General features: G+C 36.3%; 1 protein-coding gene across 1 annotated transcript in view; it reads right to left on the bottom strand.

Moving 5' to 3' along the window:
* Window positions 1–18197, bottom strand: part of DNAH12 (dynein axonemal heavy chain 12) — a 236187-nt gene that overhangs the window by 119826 nt on the left and 98164 nt on the right. The window contains exons 19-25 of the mRNA XM_027121150.1: window positions 11940–12125; window positions 11115–11315; window positions 7981–8175; window positions 3372–3493; window positions 2995–3277; window positions 573–692; window positions 105–261 (exon numbers count right to left, since the gene is read on the bottom strand). Coding sequence (XP_026976951.1) covers window positions 105–261; window positions 573–692; window positions 2995–3277; window positions 3372–3493; window positions 7981–8175; window positions 11115–11315; window positions 11940–12125 — 1264 coding nt within the window. The remainder of the gene's footprint in view (window positions 1–104; window positions 262–572; window positions 693–2994; window positions 3278–3371; window positions 3494–7980; window positions 8176–11114; window positions 11316–11939; window positions 12126–18197) is intronic.

Consider the following 18197-nt stretch of genomic DNA (forward strand, 5'->3'; position numbering starts at 1 on the left):
CATATAAAATAAATTCTGTTGAGAGAGAAAAAGACATACAGTGTAAGTCCTTGTTTCTAAAAGCTATATATATCTTATTTTTAAGATAAAAAAGAGTCACATACCCATATCAATCATGTCCATAACCACATCTCTAGCATGGACATCAATAGTAACCAAAGCCCCCAGAGTAATCCTGGTCTGCTTCGACAGTTTTCCTCTTACCAGCTCTACAATATCATTTAGTTGATTCTGAAGTTCCTTATAGTACTTCTTTAATCCCTACAAAATAAAAAAAGCAATTAAACTAATGTTATATAGTAGCTAAAACATGTATTTCATGCATTTACTCTTTAACAATTCTGACATCATAATTTAGCTCAATATAGAAATGAGTTCTCGAATGGAGTGATTTTTGTCTAAGCATAAGAAAAATTAAGAACAAGTTTTAAAATAATTGTACAATTTTAATGCTACATGTAGAAATTGGGGGGAAGGTTACCTTTGCAAATAATAGATAAGCTAACTAAAAAAACATAGCATGTAAAAAAGAAAGTTATTTAAAAAGAATGTTATTTAAGGTAATGATTTACCTCTGTCCCACTACTTATAACTTCCTGTGTCTCAGAGGTCCAGAAGATTTGAGAAACACAAAGTACAGCTTGGCCAGGCCACTCTCGAACCCAGTCTCTTCTTGCACGTTCTGGATAAGCCTGAGTAATTAAAATGCATTTCTAACTTTAAAAGTTTACAAAGGGGAAAAAAGCTTAATGTTTAACAATAAAGAAGTGCAATATTTGGTACACTTGTAGGCTAGAATGTAGTCATGAAAAATTTTAGATGACTATTTAAAAGACCGGAAAATTTTTTACAAATCATATTTTTGAAATATTTATTTATAAAAGGATGGAAAGATGAGCACCAATATGTTAATAATCAGTTATCTTTGGAAGGATTTGATTATTGATTCTTCTGGAAATTATTTTCCATAGGAATTTTAGGTTTCCTTGCTGTGGGGAGTTGTCAATTTTCTACATAGAATACACATTACTTCTATTATAATGAACTATGAGGGTTTATTAAAGTATAAAATAAATCAGTCTAATAGATTACATATACTGATACCAAGATTTAATTGAAAAGAAGACTATGCCATCTAGTAGAAAACTGACCTAGTAGCTAGAACCCTTGTATTATTTATCCATAGCTTTTCTAAAAACTTGTATGGGGCTTCCCTGGTGGCACAGTGGTTGAGAATCTGCCTGCCAATGCAGGGGACACGGGTTCGAGCCCTGGTCTGGGAAGATCTCATATGCCGCAGAGCAACTAGGCCCATGAGCCACAACTACTGAGCTCGCGCATCTGGAGCGTGTGCTCCGCAACAAGAGAGGCCACGATAGTGAGAGGCCTGCGCACCGCGATGAAGAGTGGCCCCCGCTTGCCGCAAACAGAGAAAGCCCTCGCACAGAAACGCAGACCCAACACAGCCAAAAATAAATTAATTAATTAATTAATTAAAAAAAAAACCAAACTTGTATGACCAGCATATATATTTAAACAATAGTATATTTGTTCATTTATATACAATTGAACAATCTATGCTTTTGAGTTCAAAGTATACTTTCATTTCTTCTAACATTTTTATGTTCAAAATGCATTTAAATAGATTTATTGGGGGGGTAGTCTTTTAAAAAATAACTTGTTTCAACAGTAAATGATAATAGCAGATCCAAATTAAAAACTGAAAAAAAACAACCGCGGGACAAAGTATGAAGAGTCGATACTAAAGGAAACTTTATATATATATATATTTTTTTTAATTGGCCATGCGGCACGGCTTGCGGGATCTTAGTTCCCCAACCAAGGACTGAACCCGGGCCACAGCAGTGAAAGCGCCGAGTCCTAACCACTGGACTGCCAGGGAGTTCCCTGGAAACTATATTTTTAATACAATGACACCACCTTAGATAAAAGAATATTAAACATAAGGATATAAATATCTATTATTAAAATGCATTTTATTAGCAATATTTATAGATAAATGCAAATGACAAATTAACCTAAGTTTCAAAGAAGGCTGAGTTTCATATAATTGATGAGCCATTGCTAGGTACATAGAAGGTAAATTTCTATATGGATTAAGGAAATACTTTCATGGACAATGTTGATTCTTTCCTATGTGTTTTAGTTTGTTTGGAATCATAAATAGAAAAAAGGAGAGAAAAAGTCAAGATTTATCTGCAGGAACATTGAAGCTGAACAGAATAGTCACTGCAAGAAGATGATTCTCATAGGGCTCTTGGTGAAGGAAAAGGATTCCTCATTCATATATCGTGAGTTGCTGGATATAAGGCTGCAAAGCCTTTTTAAATGACATTTTTACTACACAACTGTTCCTTTGTGATCCTAAAGGAAGAAATATACTGAAGTTTATCATTCAAGATTAGGTTAATTAAATTAGCAAAAGTGAGGTACATGTACTGCCTACGTGTTATATTTCTCTCAAATATTATAGATCCTCCGTTAATGTTGGTTCATCTCATTTTGAGTTTTTAAGTAACTGTTTGAGTGTAAATAGCAATAAGTAAACTAGATCATGCATTTAACACCCATGTCTGAGGTTCTTTCTTATCTCAGGGGCTTAACACAGGATACTTAGGTGCTCTCCCATTTGCTATTTATCTGGTTAATTCCTACTTATCCTTTGGGTTTCAGTTTCAATTTTACTTTCTCTAAGAGCCTATCACTAGCAACCCACCACCCCCATTCTAAATTATATACACCTTATTATTCTTTCTCATAACACTTTTTTCTTTTGTAGCACTTAATCACATATTATTATCAATTCTTACTACTATTATTATTTTAATAATAATGTTAGGAACAAAGAGTAAAGAAAATAAAAGCCTTAAAATAGTAAGACCTGAGGTGTTCATTTACTGGTACCCATTCAAAACCTCCTAAAAGAAAGCACTTACAGAATATAGGATATACATTAAATCCTAGGAAACATACCAGCCTGGCTGCAGCGATCACATCATGAACACTCCGGAGCATCAAATCTTCTACTTGAATGAGCCACTTTTCCACAGCACCTCGCGCTGCAGACGTGGAAATAGGTGCAATCAGCTCCACTCGCTCACCTTCAGAGCTATACATGGCTTTAATGTCCAAATTGGGAAGGAACTCCAATTTAGTGATGCCCTCAAAGCATTTTTTTAAATGAGGCTGAACTCTAAGTGGATCTTTGGTCTCTGACAAAATCTCTAACATTTCATCATTAGATAAGAAGAAAAAACTAGGGAAAAACATGCAAATACAAAAGTTTTAGTTATAATTCATCACACATCAGAAAAAGCTTAAATTATACCACAATTGATTATCCATCATACCGAGGGAAGAAAAGTCGTTTTTTTTCAAGATATGCATTAAGGCCTTTCATAATTTTCTCCAAAAGTTCATTGCAGTTCTGCAGTTTTTCCAGTAAACCTGTTAAAGAAGTAACAACAAGAACCTAAAAGAGACCAATTCGTTCAGGTCAGCACTTATATATCAGATATTATGATAAGACTTAAACATTAACTTATATGTCAAAAATGTTAAGGTGTCAAAAAAGGTTTATGAAAATTGTCAGGAAATTTTTTTATAATGTAAAACTATTAGAATTCAATAAATCACAAATATTCTTATCCAAAGATGCTAGTTATAAATGAGAAATTATGATTGTCATGCATATTTTCATTTCTCCTATATGATGTGGAAAAAGTCTGCTAGGTTGGTGTGTGATTTAATTTTTGCATTCACAACTGTCAACTGTAAACAATCTATGGTATGAGTTGGCAAACTACATCCCATGAGCTAAGTCCAGTCTGCTACCAGTTTCTTTTTTGTTGCTGTTGTTTTTCAGCTTTTATGAGGTATAATTGACAAATAAAAATTGTATATATTTAAGACATATAACTTGATGCTTTGATATTTGTATACACTGTGCTGCCACTGTTTTTTTAATGTTTATTTATTTATTTCTTATCAGTCATCCATTTTATTTATTTATTATTATTATTATTTTGCTATACGCGGGCCTCTCACTGTTGTGGCCTCTCCCGTTGCGGAGCACAGGCTCTGGACGCGCAGGCTCAGCGGCTATGGCTCACAGGCCCAGCTGCTTCGCGGCATGTGGGATCTTCCCGGACCGGGGCACGAACCCGCATCCCCTGCATCGGCAGGCGGACTCTCAACCACTGCACCACCAGGGAAGCCCTCCCTCTTTTTCTTGATGAGTCTGGCTAATGGTTTATCAATTTTGTTTATCTTCTCAAAGAACCAGCTTTAGTTTTATTGATCTTTGCTATTGTTTTCTTTGTTTCTGTTTCATTTATGTCTGCTCTGATCTTTATGCTTTCTTTCCTTCCGCTAACTTTGGGTTTTGCTTGGTCTTCTTTCTCTAGTCCCTTTAGGTGTAAGGTTAGATTGCTTATTTGAGATTTTTCTTGTTTCTTGTGATAGGCTTGTATAGCTATAAACTTCCCTGTTAGAACTGCTTTTGCTGCATCCCATAGGTTTTGGATCATCGTGTTTTCATTGTCATTTGTCTCTAGGTTTTGTTTTGTTTTTTGGTACGTGGGCCTCTCACTGTTGCAGCCTCTCCTGTTGAGGAGCTCTGGTCGTGCAGGCTCAGTGGCCATGGCTCACGGGCCCAGCCACTCCACGGCATGTGGGATCCTCCCGGACCAGGGCATGAACCTGTGTCCCCTGCAATGGCAGGTGGACTCTCAACCACTGCATCACCAGGGAAGCCCACTAGGTATTTTCTGATTTCCTCTTTGATTTCTTTAGTGATCTCTTGCTTATTTAGTAACATATTGTTTAGCCTCCATGTGTCTGTGTTTTTTTCATTTTTTTCCCTGTCATTGATTTCTAATCTCATAGCGTTGTGGTCAGAAAAGATGCTTGATATGATTTCAATTTTCTTAAATTTACTGAGGCTTGACTTGTGACCCAAGATGTGATCTATCCTGGAGAATGTTCCATTTGCACTTGAGAAGAAAGTGTAATCTGCTGTTTTTGGATGGAATGTCCTATAAATATCAATTCAATCTATCTGGTCTACTGTGTCATTTAAAGTTTGTGTTTCCTTTTTAATTTTCTGTTTGGATGATCTGTCCATTGGTCTAAGTGAGGTATTAAAGTCCCCCACTATTTTTTTTTTAAAGTCCCCCACTATTGTTGTGTTACTGTTGATTTCCTCTTTTAGAGCTCTAGGCAGTTGCCTTATGTATTGAGGTGCTCCTGTGTTGGGTGCATATATATTTATAATTGTTATATCTTCTTCTTGGATTGATCCCTTGATCATTATGTAGTGTTCTTCCTTGTCTCTTGTAACATTCTTTATTTTAAAGTCTATTTTATCCGATATGAGTATTGCTACTCTAGCTTTCTTTTGATTTCCACTTGCATGGAATATCTTTTTCCATCCCCTCACTTTCAGTCTGTATGTGTCCCTAGGCCTGAAGTGGGTCTCTTGTAGACAGCGTATATATGGGTCTTGTTTTTTATCCATTCAGCAAGCATGTGTGTTTTGGTTGGAGCATTTAATCCATTCACATTTAAGATAATTATTGATATGTATGTTCCTATTACCATTTTCTTAATTTTGGGGGTTTGTTTTTGTAGGTCCTTTCCTTCTCTTGTGTTTCCCACTTAGAGAAGTTCCTTTAGCATTTGTTGTAGAGCTGGTTTGATGGTGCTGAATTCTCTTAGCTTTTGCTTGTCTTTAAAGCTATTGATTTCTCTGTCGAATCTGAATGAGATCCTTGCTGGGAACAGTAATCTTGGTTGTAGGTTCTTCCCTTTCATCACTTTAAGTATATCATGCCACTCCCTTCTGGCTTGTAGAGTTTCTGCTGAGAAATCAGCTGTTAACCTTATGGGAGTTCCCTTGTATGTTATTTGTCATTTTTCCCTTGATGCTTTCAATAATTTTTCTTTGTCTTTATTTTTTGCCAATTTGATTACTATGTGTCTCAGTGTGTTTCTCCTTAGGTTTATCCTGTATGGGACTCTCTGTGCTTCCTGGACTTGGGTGGCTATTTCCTTTTCCATGTTAGGGAAGTTTACGACTATAATCTCTTCAAATATTTTCTGGGGTCCTTTCTCTCTTCTCCCTCTGGGACCCCTATAATGTGAATGTTGTTGCATTTAATGTTGTCCCAGAAGTCTCTTAGGCTGTCTTCATTGCTTTTCATTCTTTTTTCTTTATTCTGTTCTGCAGCAGTGAATTCCACCATTCTGTCTTCCAGGTCACTTATCCGTTCTTCTGCCTCAGTTATTCTGTTATTGATTCCTTCTAGTGTATTTTTCATTTCAGTTATGTATTGTTCATCTCTGTTTCTTTGTTCTTTAATTCTTCTAGATCTTTGTTATACATTTCTTGCATCTTCTCGATCTTTGCCTCCATTCTTTTTCTGAGGTCCTGGATCATCTTCACTATCATTATTCTGAATTCTTTTTCTGGAAGGTTGCCTATCTCCATTTTCATTTAGTTGTTTTTCTGGGGTTTTATCTTGTTCCTTCATCTGTTACATAGCCCTTCTGCCTTTTCATCTTGTCTATCTTTCTGTGAATGTGGTTTTTGTTCCACAGGCTGCAGGATTGTAGCTCTTCTTGCTTCTGAGTGCTGCCAGTTTTTACATGGCCATCAAGCTAAGAATTATTTTTACACTCTTAAAAGGTTCAAAAATTAAAAGAAGAATAACATTTCATGGTACATGAAAATGTCAGTTGTCCATAAACAGTTTTGATGTAGCATGGACATATCCATTCAGTTACATATTGTCTTTGGCTGCCTTCTTACTACAACAACAGCAGAATTGAGTAGTTACGAAAAGCACTGTACATCTCACAAAGCCTAAAATATTTACCATGTCTCCCTTTGCAGGAAAAAACTGCTGACTTCTGTTCTATAAGAAATAATGTCTTACAAAGGTTCTAAAGTCAACATGTAAGGGAAATCCTTGCAACTCATAAATTTCAGTACTATTGACTCTCAACAGTTCAGCACAGCTAGTTTTTCTTTTTTTTTTTTTCTTTTCTTTTTGGCTGCATTGGGTCTTCATTGTTGTGCGTGGGTGGTGAGCAGGAGATCCTCTTGTTGTGGAACTCAGGCTCTAGGTGCGTGGGCTTCAGTAGTTGTGGCTCGCAGGCTCTATAGTGCAGGCTCAGTAGTTGTGGTGCACGGGCTTAACTGCTCTGCAGCATATAGGATCTTGCTGGACCAGGGATCCAACCCATGTCCCCTACATTGGCAGGCAGATTCTTAACCACTGTGCCACCAGGGAAGTCCCCAGCACAGCTACTTTTTCATCCAGCATTGAAACAAATCGTTATTTCTTAAGTTGAATACCAGATTAAAAAGTGGATATATATATCTATGAACTTTGTATACTATGCGTATGAAAAATACATGGTCTGTCTTTCAACATTAAAATCGCACTCAACAAGGTGCTATACTCACTAGGAGAGAGACATAGCAAGTGAAACCAACTGAGAGAATTGCTGACTCTTTTTTCCCATCACCCCCAAGCATATAGAGTCATTGAGTAGAAACTCAGGTGAATCACATGCACTACTCATTCGTTTGTATTCATTCTCTCTCTGTCTGTCTCTGTCTGTCTCTCTCTCCCACCCTCTTGCTTTCTTCATTTTATTTTATTTTACTATTTATTTTTATAAGAGGGATCACTGAGTATACATAGTAGAAGCCAAGTGAGTTAAATGAATGTTTGAAGCAACTCCACTATACATATTAAAGAGTTATGAGTAGTGTAGCTTATGAATTGAAAAGTAAAATTATCTATGCTTTCTTATATTTTTCTGAGCTCTCCAGTTTGTATACAATGAGCAGGTTTTATTTTTGTACTTGGAAAAAAAGCCAAATGCTTTCTGTAATAGCCAAAAATAAAGATTCCCCTTTATTTGAAACAGAGAAAAGAAACACTTCACCTTTGGATCTTTTGAACAAAACTTCATGATATCTCTCCAATGTCTGTCTACTGTCTGAAACTGACGCCCTTCTTCTGGCATCTGTTGCATGATATCCTCAGAACAAAAAATGGGCTCCAAGTACAGCCAATGAGCTTGTACTTTTAACCATTCATCAATTGTTTCTTGTATTCGAATCAAACGGTCCTCCCAGGCCTTAATGAAAAGCATAGTATTCTAAGTTCCAGTTATTAAAGAAAACCCATAAATTATAGCAAGGAATATGTATTTTAAATTTATTATTATTTTTGAATCAATGTAAAACAGCTCATAGTCACTTATAGTGTCTCACATGGGCTTTGAAAAACTCTAGGAGGTCTGAAGTTTTCCTAAATCATTGGAACTCACAATTGCAAATGACTGTAGTTATTTAGACCAATTTCCTAATCTCTAGGTGAACTGTCCCATGTCCAAAAAGCATACAGGAATACATCCTGCTCTACACCAGTAGCTATCAACCTAGGGGCTATTTTGCCCCCACCCCAAAGGACATTTGACAATGTCTGGAGGCATTTTCATTTGTCACAACTGGTGGGGTGAGATTTCTACTAATATCTAGTGGATAGAGGCCATGGACACTGCTAAACTTCCTACAATATACAGGACAGCCCACACAACAAAGAATTATCTAGCCCCAAATGTCATTAGAACCAGGTTGAGAAACCGTGCTGTACATCAATGCATTTGGGGGAAAAAGTCTTCCTTATTGTCACAGATCTCCTAGAATCCATAAGGTATTTCATTAGCCAAAGATCATTCATATAAGCTCTTTGTTTCTTAAGTATATGGCCTAAGGTCCTATATATCAAGAGATTGGCCTCATATTTTTGTTTTAAAAGCTCTAAGAGAGGTTTCAAACTTGTATTGTAAATTCTCCTTTGTTAAACAAGAAATATCTGCAAAAGCATAACTTCTTACCAGGAAAGGGTAGGTCAGCCTGATTCAAGGGAAAATGTGCAGCTTCATGTCTTTTTGGAAGAACACAACTGTTTGTTTTCTCCAAATATTGAAAGCCAAGGTGTCCTATAAATACACTCTTTATGCTTAAATTAAAATCAAACTGCCTTTTATGAATTCCAGGTTTGTCATTTATTAGCTGTGTGAACTTGGGTAACTTACCTATCCCTCTATGCCTTGGTTCCCTTAACTATGACTACTGATAATAACAGTGCCTACCTTGAGGGTCTGCTATGGGGATTAAATGGGTTAATAAATGTAAAACCCCTAGAGTAGTATCTGGCACACATTTAGAAGTCAATAAATATCAGGGGAAAAATCCACTTGTTGTTGATCTTTTCCCCATTTTATATAGTCTCCAGTTTGAATTTTGATACTACCTATAAAACTATTAGTTATTATAATTTATTTGCTTTGTGTACTTACCCACATCAACTATAAGGACATTAAATAATCTTACAGTCTCAAATATCATTTGTTTTTGTCAAGTGGACAATATTTCATTAATTATTCTAAAAGACCCTCAAGTTATTTGTTCCCAAATATAAAGTATAGTATACAGAACTTCACTACAAGTTATGAGAATATAGCATGAACTGTTGGTAGGAATGTAAATTGATGCAGAAGAGTATCAATGGAGGTTCCTTAAAAAACTAAAAGTAGAACTACCATACGACCCAGAAATCCCACTACTGGGCATATACCCTGAGAAAACCACAATTCAAAAAGAGTCATGTACCACAATATTCATTGCAGCTCTATTTACAATAGCCAGGACATGGAAGCAACCTCAGTGTCCACTGACAAATGAATGTGTAAAGAAGATGTGGCACATATATACAATGGAATATTACTCAGCCATAAAAAGAAATGAAACTGAGTTTTTTGTAGTGAGGTGGATGGACCTAGAGACTGTCATACAGAGTGAAGTAAGTCAGAAAGAGAAAAACAAATACCGTATGCTAACACATATATATGGAATCAAAAAAAAAAAGAAAAGAAAAAATGATTCTGAAGAACCCAGGGGCAGGACAGGAATAAAGACACAGAGGTAGAGAATGGACTTGAGGACACAGGGAGGGGGAACGGTAAGCTGGGATGAAGTGAGAGAGTGGCATGGACATATATACACTATCAAATGTAAAACAGGTAGCTAGTGGGAAACAGCCACATAGCACAGGGAGTTTTGTGCTTTGTGTCTACCTAGAGGGATGGAATAGGGAGGGTGGGAGGGAGACGCAAGAGGGAGGAGATATGGGAACATATGTATATATATAACTGATTCATTTTGTTGTAAAGCAGAAACTAACACACCATTGTAAAGCAATTATAATCCAATAAAGATGTTTAAAAAAAAGAAAGAAGATTAGCATCAACTTGAAACAATCTTTAAATGAGAATTTATTCATTGCCCTTTGAAGAAAATATTTCTTTTAATTCAGAGTGTAAAATTCATGTTTTGTCTTATCAGCTATTGAATTGTATAAAGAAAATAAGAAGTGTCCAAAGTCTATTTTGTTTTATAATGTAACACTCCTGCATAAACTCAAAATTATTATATTCGTTCTTTCACTTTAATACCATTTCCTTATAGCACCACCGTGTTGAAAATTTATTTCTTCTTTTCTCCTCCATGTTCAACACCATTTTCCTGCCCCACATCCACTAAATAATGACAGCAGATATTCTTTAACTGCTCAGCCAACCATTCTGAACAATTATATTTATTAAAATAACCAGATTGATTTTCTGCCTATAAGAAAAGATATTTTGAAAACTTTATGCTTCTCGGTCAAAGCTTATGTCAATAAAATACTCAATAAAGTGAAAAAAAAAAGAATATAGCATGAAACAGGGTCTAGGCTGTCTACAGTTAGATTAAATGATACAGTTTTCCTTCCAAATCTATCACTGTCATTGGAGAAGATTTTTCTTAATAAAAATATAATTTGTTCTTTTAAAAATCATTACAGTTAATGGCTCATCTGTTCTATATATTTTCACATTAATTTTAAGTTATCTATTTCTATATTTCACCAAAGCTATCCAACAAACTGACTTATTTTCACAAGAGCATATATGTAATAAGATTGCAGTTTTTATAAATGACCAGGAGTTGACTATCATATTTAACATACCTTGATCTCCTTTTCAAATGGTTTGATGAAAGGTGAGCTTCTCATTGTCTGTGTTTTTATAATTTGATCATCAAGGAGAGCCTGAATCTCGTCTACTGAAGAAAGAATACAGACTCCAGTATCACGATATAGACTTATATGAAAAGCAATATCATCCCAAGTTCGCATCATTGTATGCATGGATTTCTCTAATGAAAATTCCTAAATGAGAAAAAGAAGAAAGAATTTGGTGCATCACACAGCAATTTTTGTAAGGTAATCTGCAACTGTCTGTAAGTTAGAAAAGTTTTAAAACAATTAAAAAATTCCTATGGAAAATGACAATGTAGTTTTTAAAAATTCACTTGCTCTGAAAACTACTGCTGTCAGTATTAAAACAGACAGCAGAATGAAAGACCTGATGGATTTTCCCTGAAGTGGCTTTTCTGCAGTCTATAGTCTGAAGATGTTTTCAGTGTATTCTGAGAACACTAGATGGCCTCACTTACTCTGCTAGAATACACACACATCACATGCCACACACACATGCATCTATTTCCATTCTTAATGGAACAATTATATATCAAGACTAGCATATCATCCATGCATATCAGAATGTGGCAGAATTAACAAGAGGTCAAAGGAACCATTTCTACTCTGGATTCAGGACAAGGAAATCATAGAGAAGCAGACACTTTGTGGGGAAAAATAAGAGTGGTCTTCCACCACTTTACCCCATCTCCTCCCACTGCTAGCCAGTACTATACATTCAACCACAACAAAAACTATGATTATATGATTAACAAACTCATCAAATAAAGTATTTCAGTTGATCTTCATATTTACCTTGCTTGCACCCGCACTTATAACTTCAAATTTTTCCAAGTATGGTGTAAGGTTTAATTTTAAAACTTTCCTCATTGTAGTTCCAGAGTCTGGAGTTAAATCATAGCCTACAATTTCTGATAACTGCTTCCAGTGACGTGTTCTCATTCCTGGATTGCATAGGATGGAGACAGTAGGGATGTATTCCTAATGGTGAAAATAGAAACAATAATGAGTCACTCATTTGAATTCCATACACATACACTTGAAATTAGGTAATATACTTAATGAGTCCAATCAAAATCCCAATTAGATTTGGAAGGGGAGAAAAAGTAACAAAATTATTCTAAAGTTCATCTGCACAAATAAACATGTAGAAATAGCCAGGAAAACTATGAGAGTAAGAAAAAGGGGGGATATAAATGTTCTATAAGATATTAAAGTATATGATAAAACTACAGTAATTAAAACTGTCATATTATTATTATGGAAATACAAAGTTAAGTTTATTCTATATATTATATGGAGAAAAATACAGTATAACACAACATAATATAATATATAGTTATAAATACACACACAAAACATAAATGGGAAAAAGCCTGCAACAAAATGCCAAAATGTAACTGTTTGGAAATAAAAATTAAATATTCAGCAAAAACACTTAGTTCATCACTTTTGATACTGACATTAGAACACTTCCTTTAAAATCAGGAACAAGATAAGCATACCCATTATTAATACTTCTAATCAACACTATATTGAGTGTCTCAGCCACTGAGATAATATAAATAAATAAAAGATATGGGGGAGGAGGGGGATCAAGATGCCAGTCGCAAGACCCTGAATTCACCTCCTCCTATGAGCACAGCACCAAATTACAACTACTTTATACAGCAACTATGTATGAGAATGACCTGAAGAGTAGCAGAAAAGATTTTCCACAATGACAGATATAAAGAAGGAGTGACAATAAGATGGGTAGGGGAATGGAGATGCAATCTTGTCAGGAGCCAAACTCTAAGGTTGGTGACACACAAATGAAAAGGACATCACCACTGCAGAGGTCCTCTCCGAGGAGCAAGGGGTCTGAGACCCATGTTGGCCTTCCCATCCTGGAGGTCTTGCACTGGGAAGACAAGCCCCCAGAACGTCTGGCTTTGAAAAACAGTGGGGATTCCATTCAGGAGAGATGGAGGGCTGTAGGAAAAAGACTCCACTCTTAAAGGGCACAGGCAAAATCTCACACGGTCCAAGTCCCAGCAAAAAGGCAGTAGTTTGAAAGTCACCTGTGTCAGACCCACTTGCTGATCTTGGAGAGACTACCAGAGAGGCAGGAGGCCTCTGGGATTCCCCCTGTGGATGGAGATGCTGGTGGCAGCCATTTTGGGGATCTTGTTCTATTTGACTGACTCCAGCACTGGCAAGCACCACTTAGAAATCCTCCCTCTAGCCTATTAGTGCTGGGGGTTTGCCCTGTGCACCAGAGGGCCCACAGCAATTCTGCACCACCAGGCCACATAGTCAAATGCACAGGGATCCTGCCCCACCCACCTGTGGTCCCAAAGAGGGTGCACTGCCCAGCTACACAGTCAGCCTCACCAGGAGACTGCCCTGCCCACCAGGGCACCCACAACAACTGCATGAGTCAGAGCATCACAGCCAGACAGGCCAAGGGCCAGCCCCACCAACCAATATGCCCTCAACAGTTAGCTCTTCCACAACACAGGGAGCATGCAGCATGAATAGAGGACACCCCTGGAGCATAAAGTCTAGTAGCCAGGAGGGAGTGCGCTGCTGAGCTCATAGGATGTCTCCTATATAATGTCACTTCTCCAAGATCAAGAGACATAACAGTCCTATCCAATATATAGAAATAAACATAGGGAATTAGGTAAAATGAGGAGGCAAGAGGAATATGTTCCAAACAAAGGAACAAGACAAAAGCTCAGAAAAATAACTAAATTAAATGCAAATAAGCAATCTACTCAATAAAGAGTTCAAGGTAATAATCATAAAGATGCTCACTGAACTCAGAAGAATGGATGAACACAGAATTTTAACTAAGAGTTAGAAAATATAAAGAAGAACAAATCAGAGCTGAATAATACATTAACTGAAATGAAAAATACACTAGAAGGAATCTACAGCAGATAGAATAATATAGAAGAAAGGATCAGTGATCTGGAGGACAGAGTGGTAGACATAATCCAAGCTGAACAGAAAAAAAGAAAAAAGAATTTTAAAAAATGAGGATAGTTTAAGAGACTTCTGAGACAATATCAGGTGTACTCACTTTCATGTTATAGGGGTCCCAGAAGGGGAAACTTGAGAGAAAGGAGCAGAGAACCTACCTGAGGAAACATTAGCTGAAAACTTCCCTAACCTAGAGAAGGAAACAAACATCCTGCTCTAGGAAGCACAGAGAATCCCAAACAAGATGAACCTAAACAGGTACCCACTGAGACACATTATAATTAAAATGACAAAAATTAAAGATAAAGAGAGAACCTGAAAAGCAGCAAGAGAAAAGCAACTAGTTATGTACTGTATAAGGGAACTCCCATAAAACTATCAGCAGACTTTTCAGCAGGAACTTTGCAGGCCAGAAGGAAGTGGAACAATATATTCAAAATGATGAAAGGAAAAAACTACAACCAAGAATACTTTACCTGGCAAGGTTATCTTTCAGATTTATCTTTATCTCTGAAGGAGAGACAAACAGTTTTACAGATAAGCAAAAAGCAAAAAGAGTTTATCACCATCAAACAGACCTTACAAGAAGTGTTAAAGGGACTTCTTAAAGGAAAAGGAAGAGGCCAAAACCAGAAATTAAAAAATATGAAAGGAAAAATCTCACTGGTAAAGGCAAACATAGAGTAAAAATAGTGGATCAACCACTTATAAATCTAGTAGGAATGTTAAAAGACAAAAGTAGTAAAAATCATCTATATCTACAATAGTAGTTATGGCAAAAATTAAAAGATGTAAAATATGATATCAAAAGCATAAAACATTTGGAGGGTTAGTAAAAATGTAAGGTGTTCAAACTTAAGAAATCAACTTAAAATAGACACCTATTTGTTGTTATATATGAACTTCCTGGTAACCACAAACCAAAAACATATAACAGATACACACAAAAAGAGAGAATCATTGGGTCACCGAAAAACTCAAGTAGAAAATTTAAAAATACCTTGAGACAAATGAAAACATAACATTCCAAAATCTATGGGACACAGTAAAAGCAGTTCTAAGAGGAAAGGTTATAGCAAACAAGCCCACCTCAGGAAATAAGAAAATTCTCAAACAATCTAACCTTACCCTGAAGGAACTAGGAGAAGAAAAACAAACAAAACCCAAAGATAGTAGAAGGAAGGAAATAATAAAGACCAGAGTGGAAATAAATAAAATAGAAACTAAAAAGAAAAGATCAGTGAAACTAGGAGCTGGTACTTTTAAAAGATATACAAAATTGATAAACCTTTAACCAGACTCATTAAGAAAAATAAAAAAGAGGGCCAAATAAATAAAATCAGAAAGAGAAGTTACAACTGACACCATTGAAATACAAAGGATCATAAGAGACTACACAAAAAATTATACACCACTAAAATAAACAACCTAGAAAAAAATTAATAAATTCCTAGAAATGTAAAATCTTCCAAGACTGAATCAGGAAAAAACAGAAAATACAAATAGACTGATTACCAGGAATGAAATTGAATTAATAATAAAAAATGCCTAAAAAACAAAAGTCCAGGCCAGATGGCTTCACAGGTGAATTCTATCAAACAGTTAAAGAAGGACTGCCTTTGCTGAAACTATTCCAAAAAATTTGCTGAGAAAGGAATGCTTCCAAATTCATACTACAAGATCAGCACCACCTGGATACCAAAATCAAAGACAACACAAAAAAAGAAAATTATAGGCAAACATCACTGATAAACATAGATGCAAAAATCCTCAACAAAATATTAGCAAACTGAATTCAACAATTAATTAAAAGAATCATACATCATGATCAAGTGGGATTTATCCCAAGGATGCATAGATGGTTCAATATCTGCAAATCAATCAATGTGATATACCATATTAAAGAATACAAATCATATGATTATCTCAATAGATGCAGAAAAAGCTTTTGACAAAATTCGACATCTTTTTATAATAAAAAGTCTCAACAAAGTGGGTACAGAGGGATCATACCTCAACATATTAAAGGTCATATGACAGGCCCACAGATAACATCATACTCAATGGTGAAGAGCTGAAAACATTTCCTCTAAGTTCAGGAACAAGACAAGGCTGCTCATTCTCACTGCTTTTATTCAATATAGTATTGGAAGTCCTAGCCTCAGCAATCAGACAAGAAAAAGAAATAAAAGGAATCTAAATTGAAACAGAAGGGATAAAACTGTCACTATTTGCAGATGACATGATAATGACATAGAAAATCCTAAACATGCCACCAATAAACTACTAGAACTCATCAATGAATTCAGTAAAGTTACAGGATACCAAATTAACAGAAATAGGTTGCATTTCTATACACTAACAATGAACTATCAGGAAGAGAATTTAAGAAAATAACCCCACTTATGATCATATAAAAAAGAATAAAATCCCTGAGAATAAATCTAATTAAGGAGGTAAAAGACCTGGATTCATAAAACTACAAGACACTGAGAAAAGAAATTGAAGACAACACAAACAGGTGGAAAGCTATACCATGCTCATAGATTTGAAGAATTAATATTGTTTAAATAACTATACCCTCCAAGGCAATCTAGATTTAATGCAATCCCTATCAAAATACCAACAGCATTTTTCACAGAACTAGAACAAATAATTCTAAAATTTGTATGAAGATACAAAAGATCTTGAAGAGCTAAAACAATCTTGAGAAGGAAGAACAAAGGTGAAGGTATCAGCGTTTCCCTGGTGGCACAGTGGTTAAGAGTCTGCCTGCCAATGCAGAGGACATGAGTTCAAGCCCTGGTCTAGGAAAATCCCACATGCCATGGAGCAACTAAGCCCATGTGCCACAACTCCTGAAGCCCGCATGCCTAGAGCCTGTGTTCCCCAACAAGAGAAGCCACGGCAATGAGAAGCCCACACACCGCAATGAAGAGTAACCCCTGCTTGCCACAACTAGAGAAAGCCTGCATGCAGTAACAGAGACCAAAAAAAAAACGCAGCCCAAAAAAACAAAAAAAAAAAAAAAAAAGTTCCCTGATTTCAAACTATACTACAACGATACAGTAATCAAAACAATATTATACTGGCACAAAAACAGACACATAGATCAACGGATCAGGATAGAGAGCCCAGAAAAATAAACCCACACACTTCTGATCAATTAATCTATATTTAATAAGCGACTTGTATCTAGAATATATAAAGAATTTGTACAACTGAATAAAAAGAGGTAAATAACCCAATTTAAAAACGGGCAAAGGATCTGAACACACACTTCTCCATAGAAAACATAGAAATGGCCAATATGCATATGAAAAGATGCTCAGCATCATTAGTTATCAGGTAAATGCAAATCAAAACCACAATGAGACACCTCTTCACACACATTGGAATGGCCATAATCAAAAAGACGGACAGGGCTTCCGTGGTGGTGCAGTGGTTGAGAGTCTGCCTGCCAATGCAGGGGACAAGGGTTTGTGCCCCGGTCCAGAGGGATCCCACATGCCACAGAGTGGCTGGTCCTATGAGCCAGGGCCGCTGAGCCTGCGCATCCAGAGCCTGTGCTCCGCAACGGGAGAGGCCACAACAGTGAGAGGCCCGCGTACCGCAAAAAAAAAAAAAAAAAGATGGACAATAACAATTTGGCAAGGATGTGGACAAACTGAAACCCCCATGCATTGCAAGTGGGAACAGTGCAGCCACTTTGGAAGACAGTCTGCAGTTCCTCAAAAAGATAAACATAGAATTACCATGAGACCCTGCAATGCCACTTCTACATATACACCCAAATCAAGTGAAACACATAAGAACACAAAAATTTTTACATAAGTACTCATAGCAACATTACTCATAATGGCTAAAAAGTAGAAACAACACAAATGTCCATTAAGTGATGAATGGATAAACAAAATGTGGTATATCCATATAATGGAATATTATTTATCAATAAAGACGAATGGGGACTTCCCTGGCAGTCCAGTGGTTCAGACTCCGCACTCCCAATGCAGAAAGCCCAGGCTCAATCCCTGATCAGGGAACTAGATCCCACATGCCGCAACTAAGACCTGGTGCAGCCAA

The sequence above is a fragment of the Aethalodelphis obliquidens genome, unplaced genomic scaffold (assembly GCF_003676395.1).
Source record: "Aethalodelphis obliquidens isolate GAN/ISIS:26980383/991018 unplaced genomic scaffold, ASM367639v1 scaffold22, whole genome shotgun sequence".
NCBI classification, from domain to species: domain Eukaryota; kingdom Metazoa; phylum Chordata; class Mammalia; order Artiodactyla; family Delphinidae; genus Aethalodelphis; species Aethalodelphis obliquidens.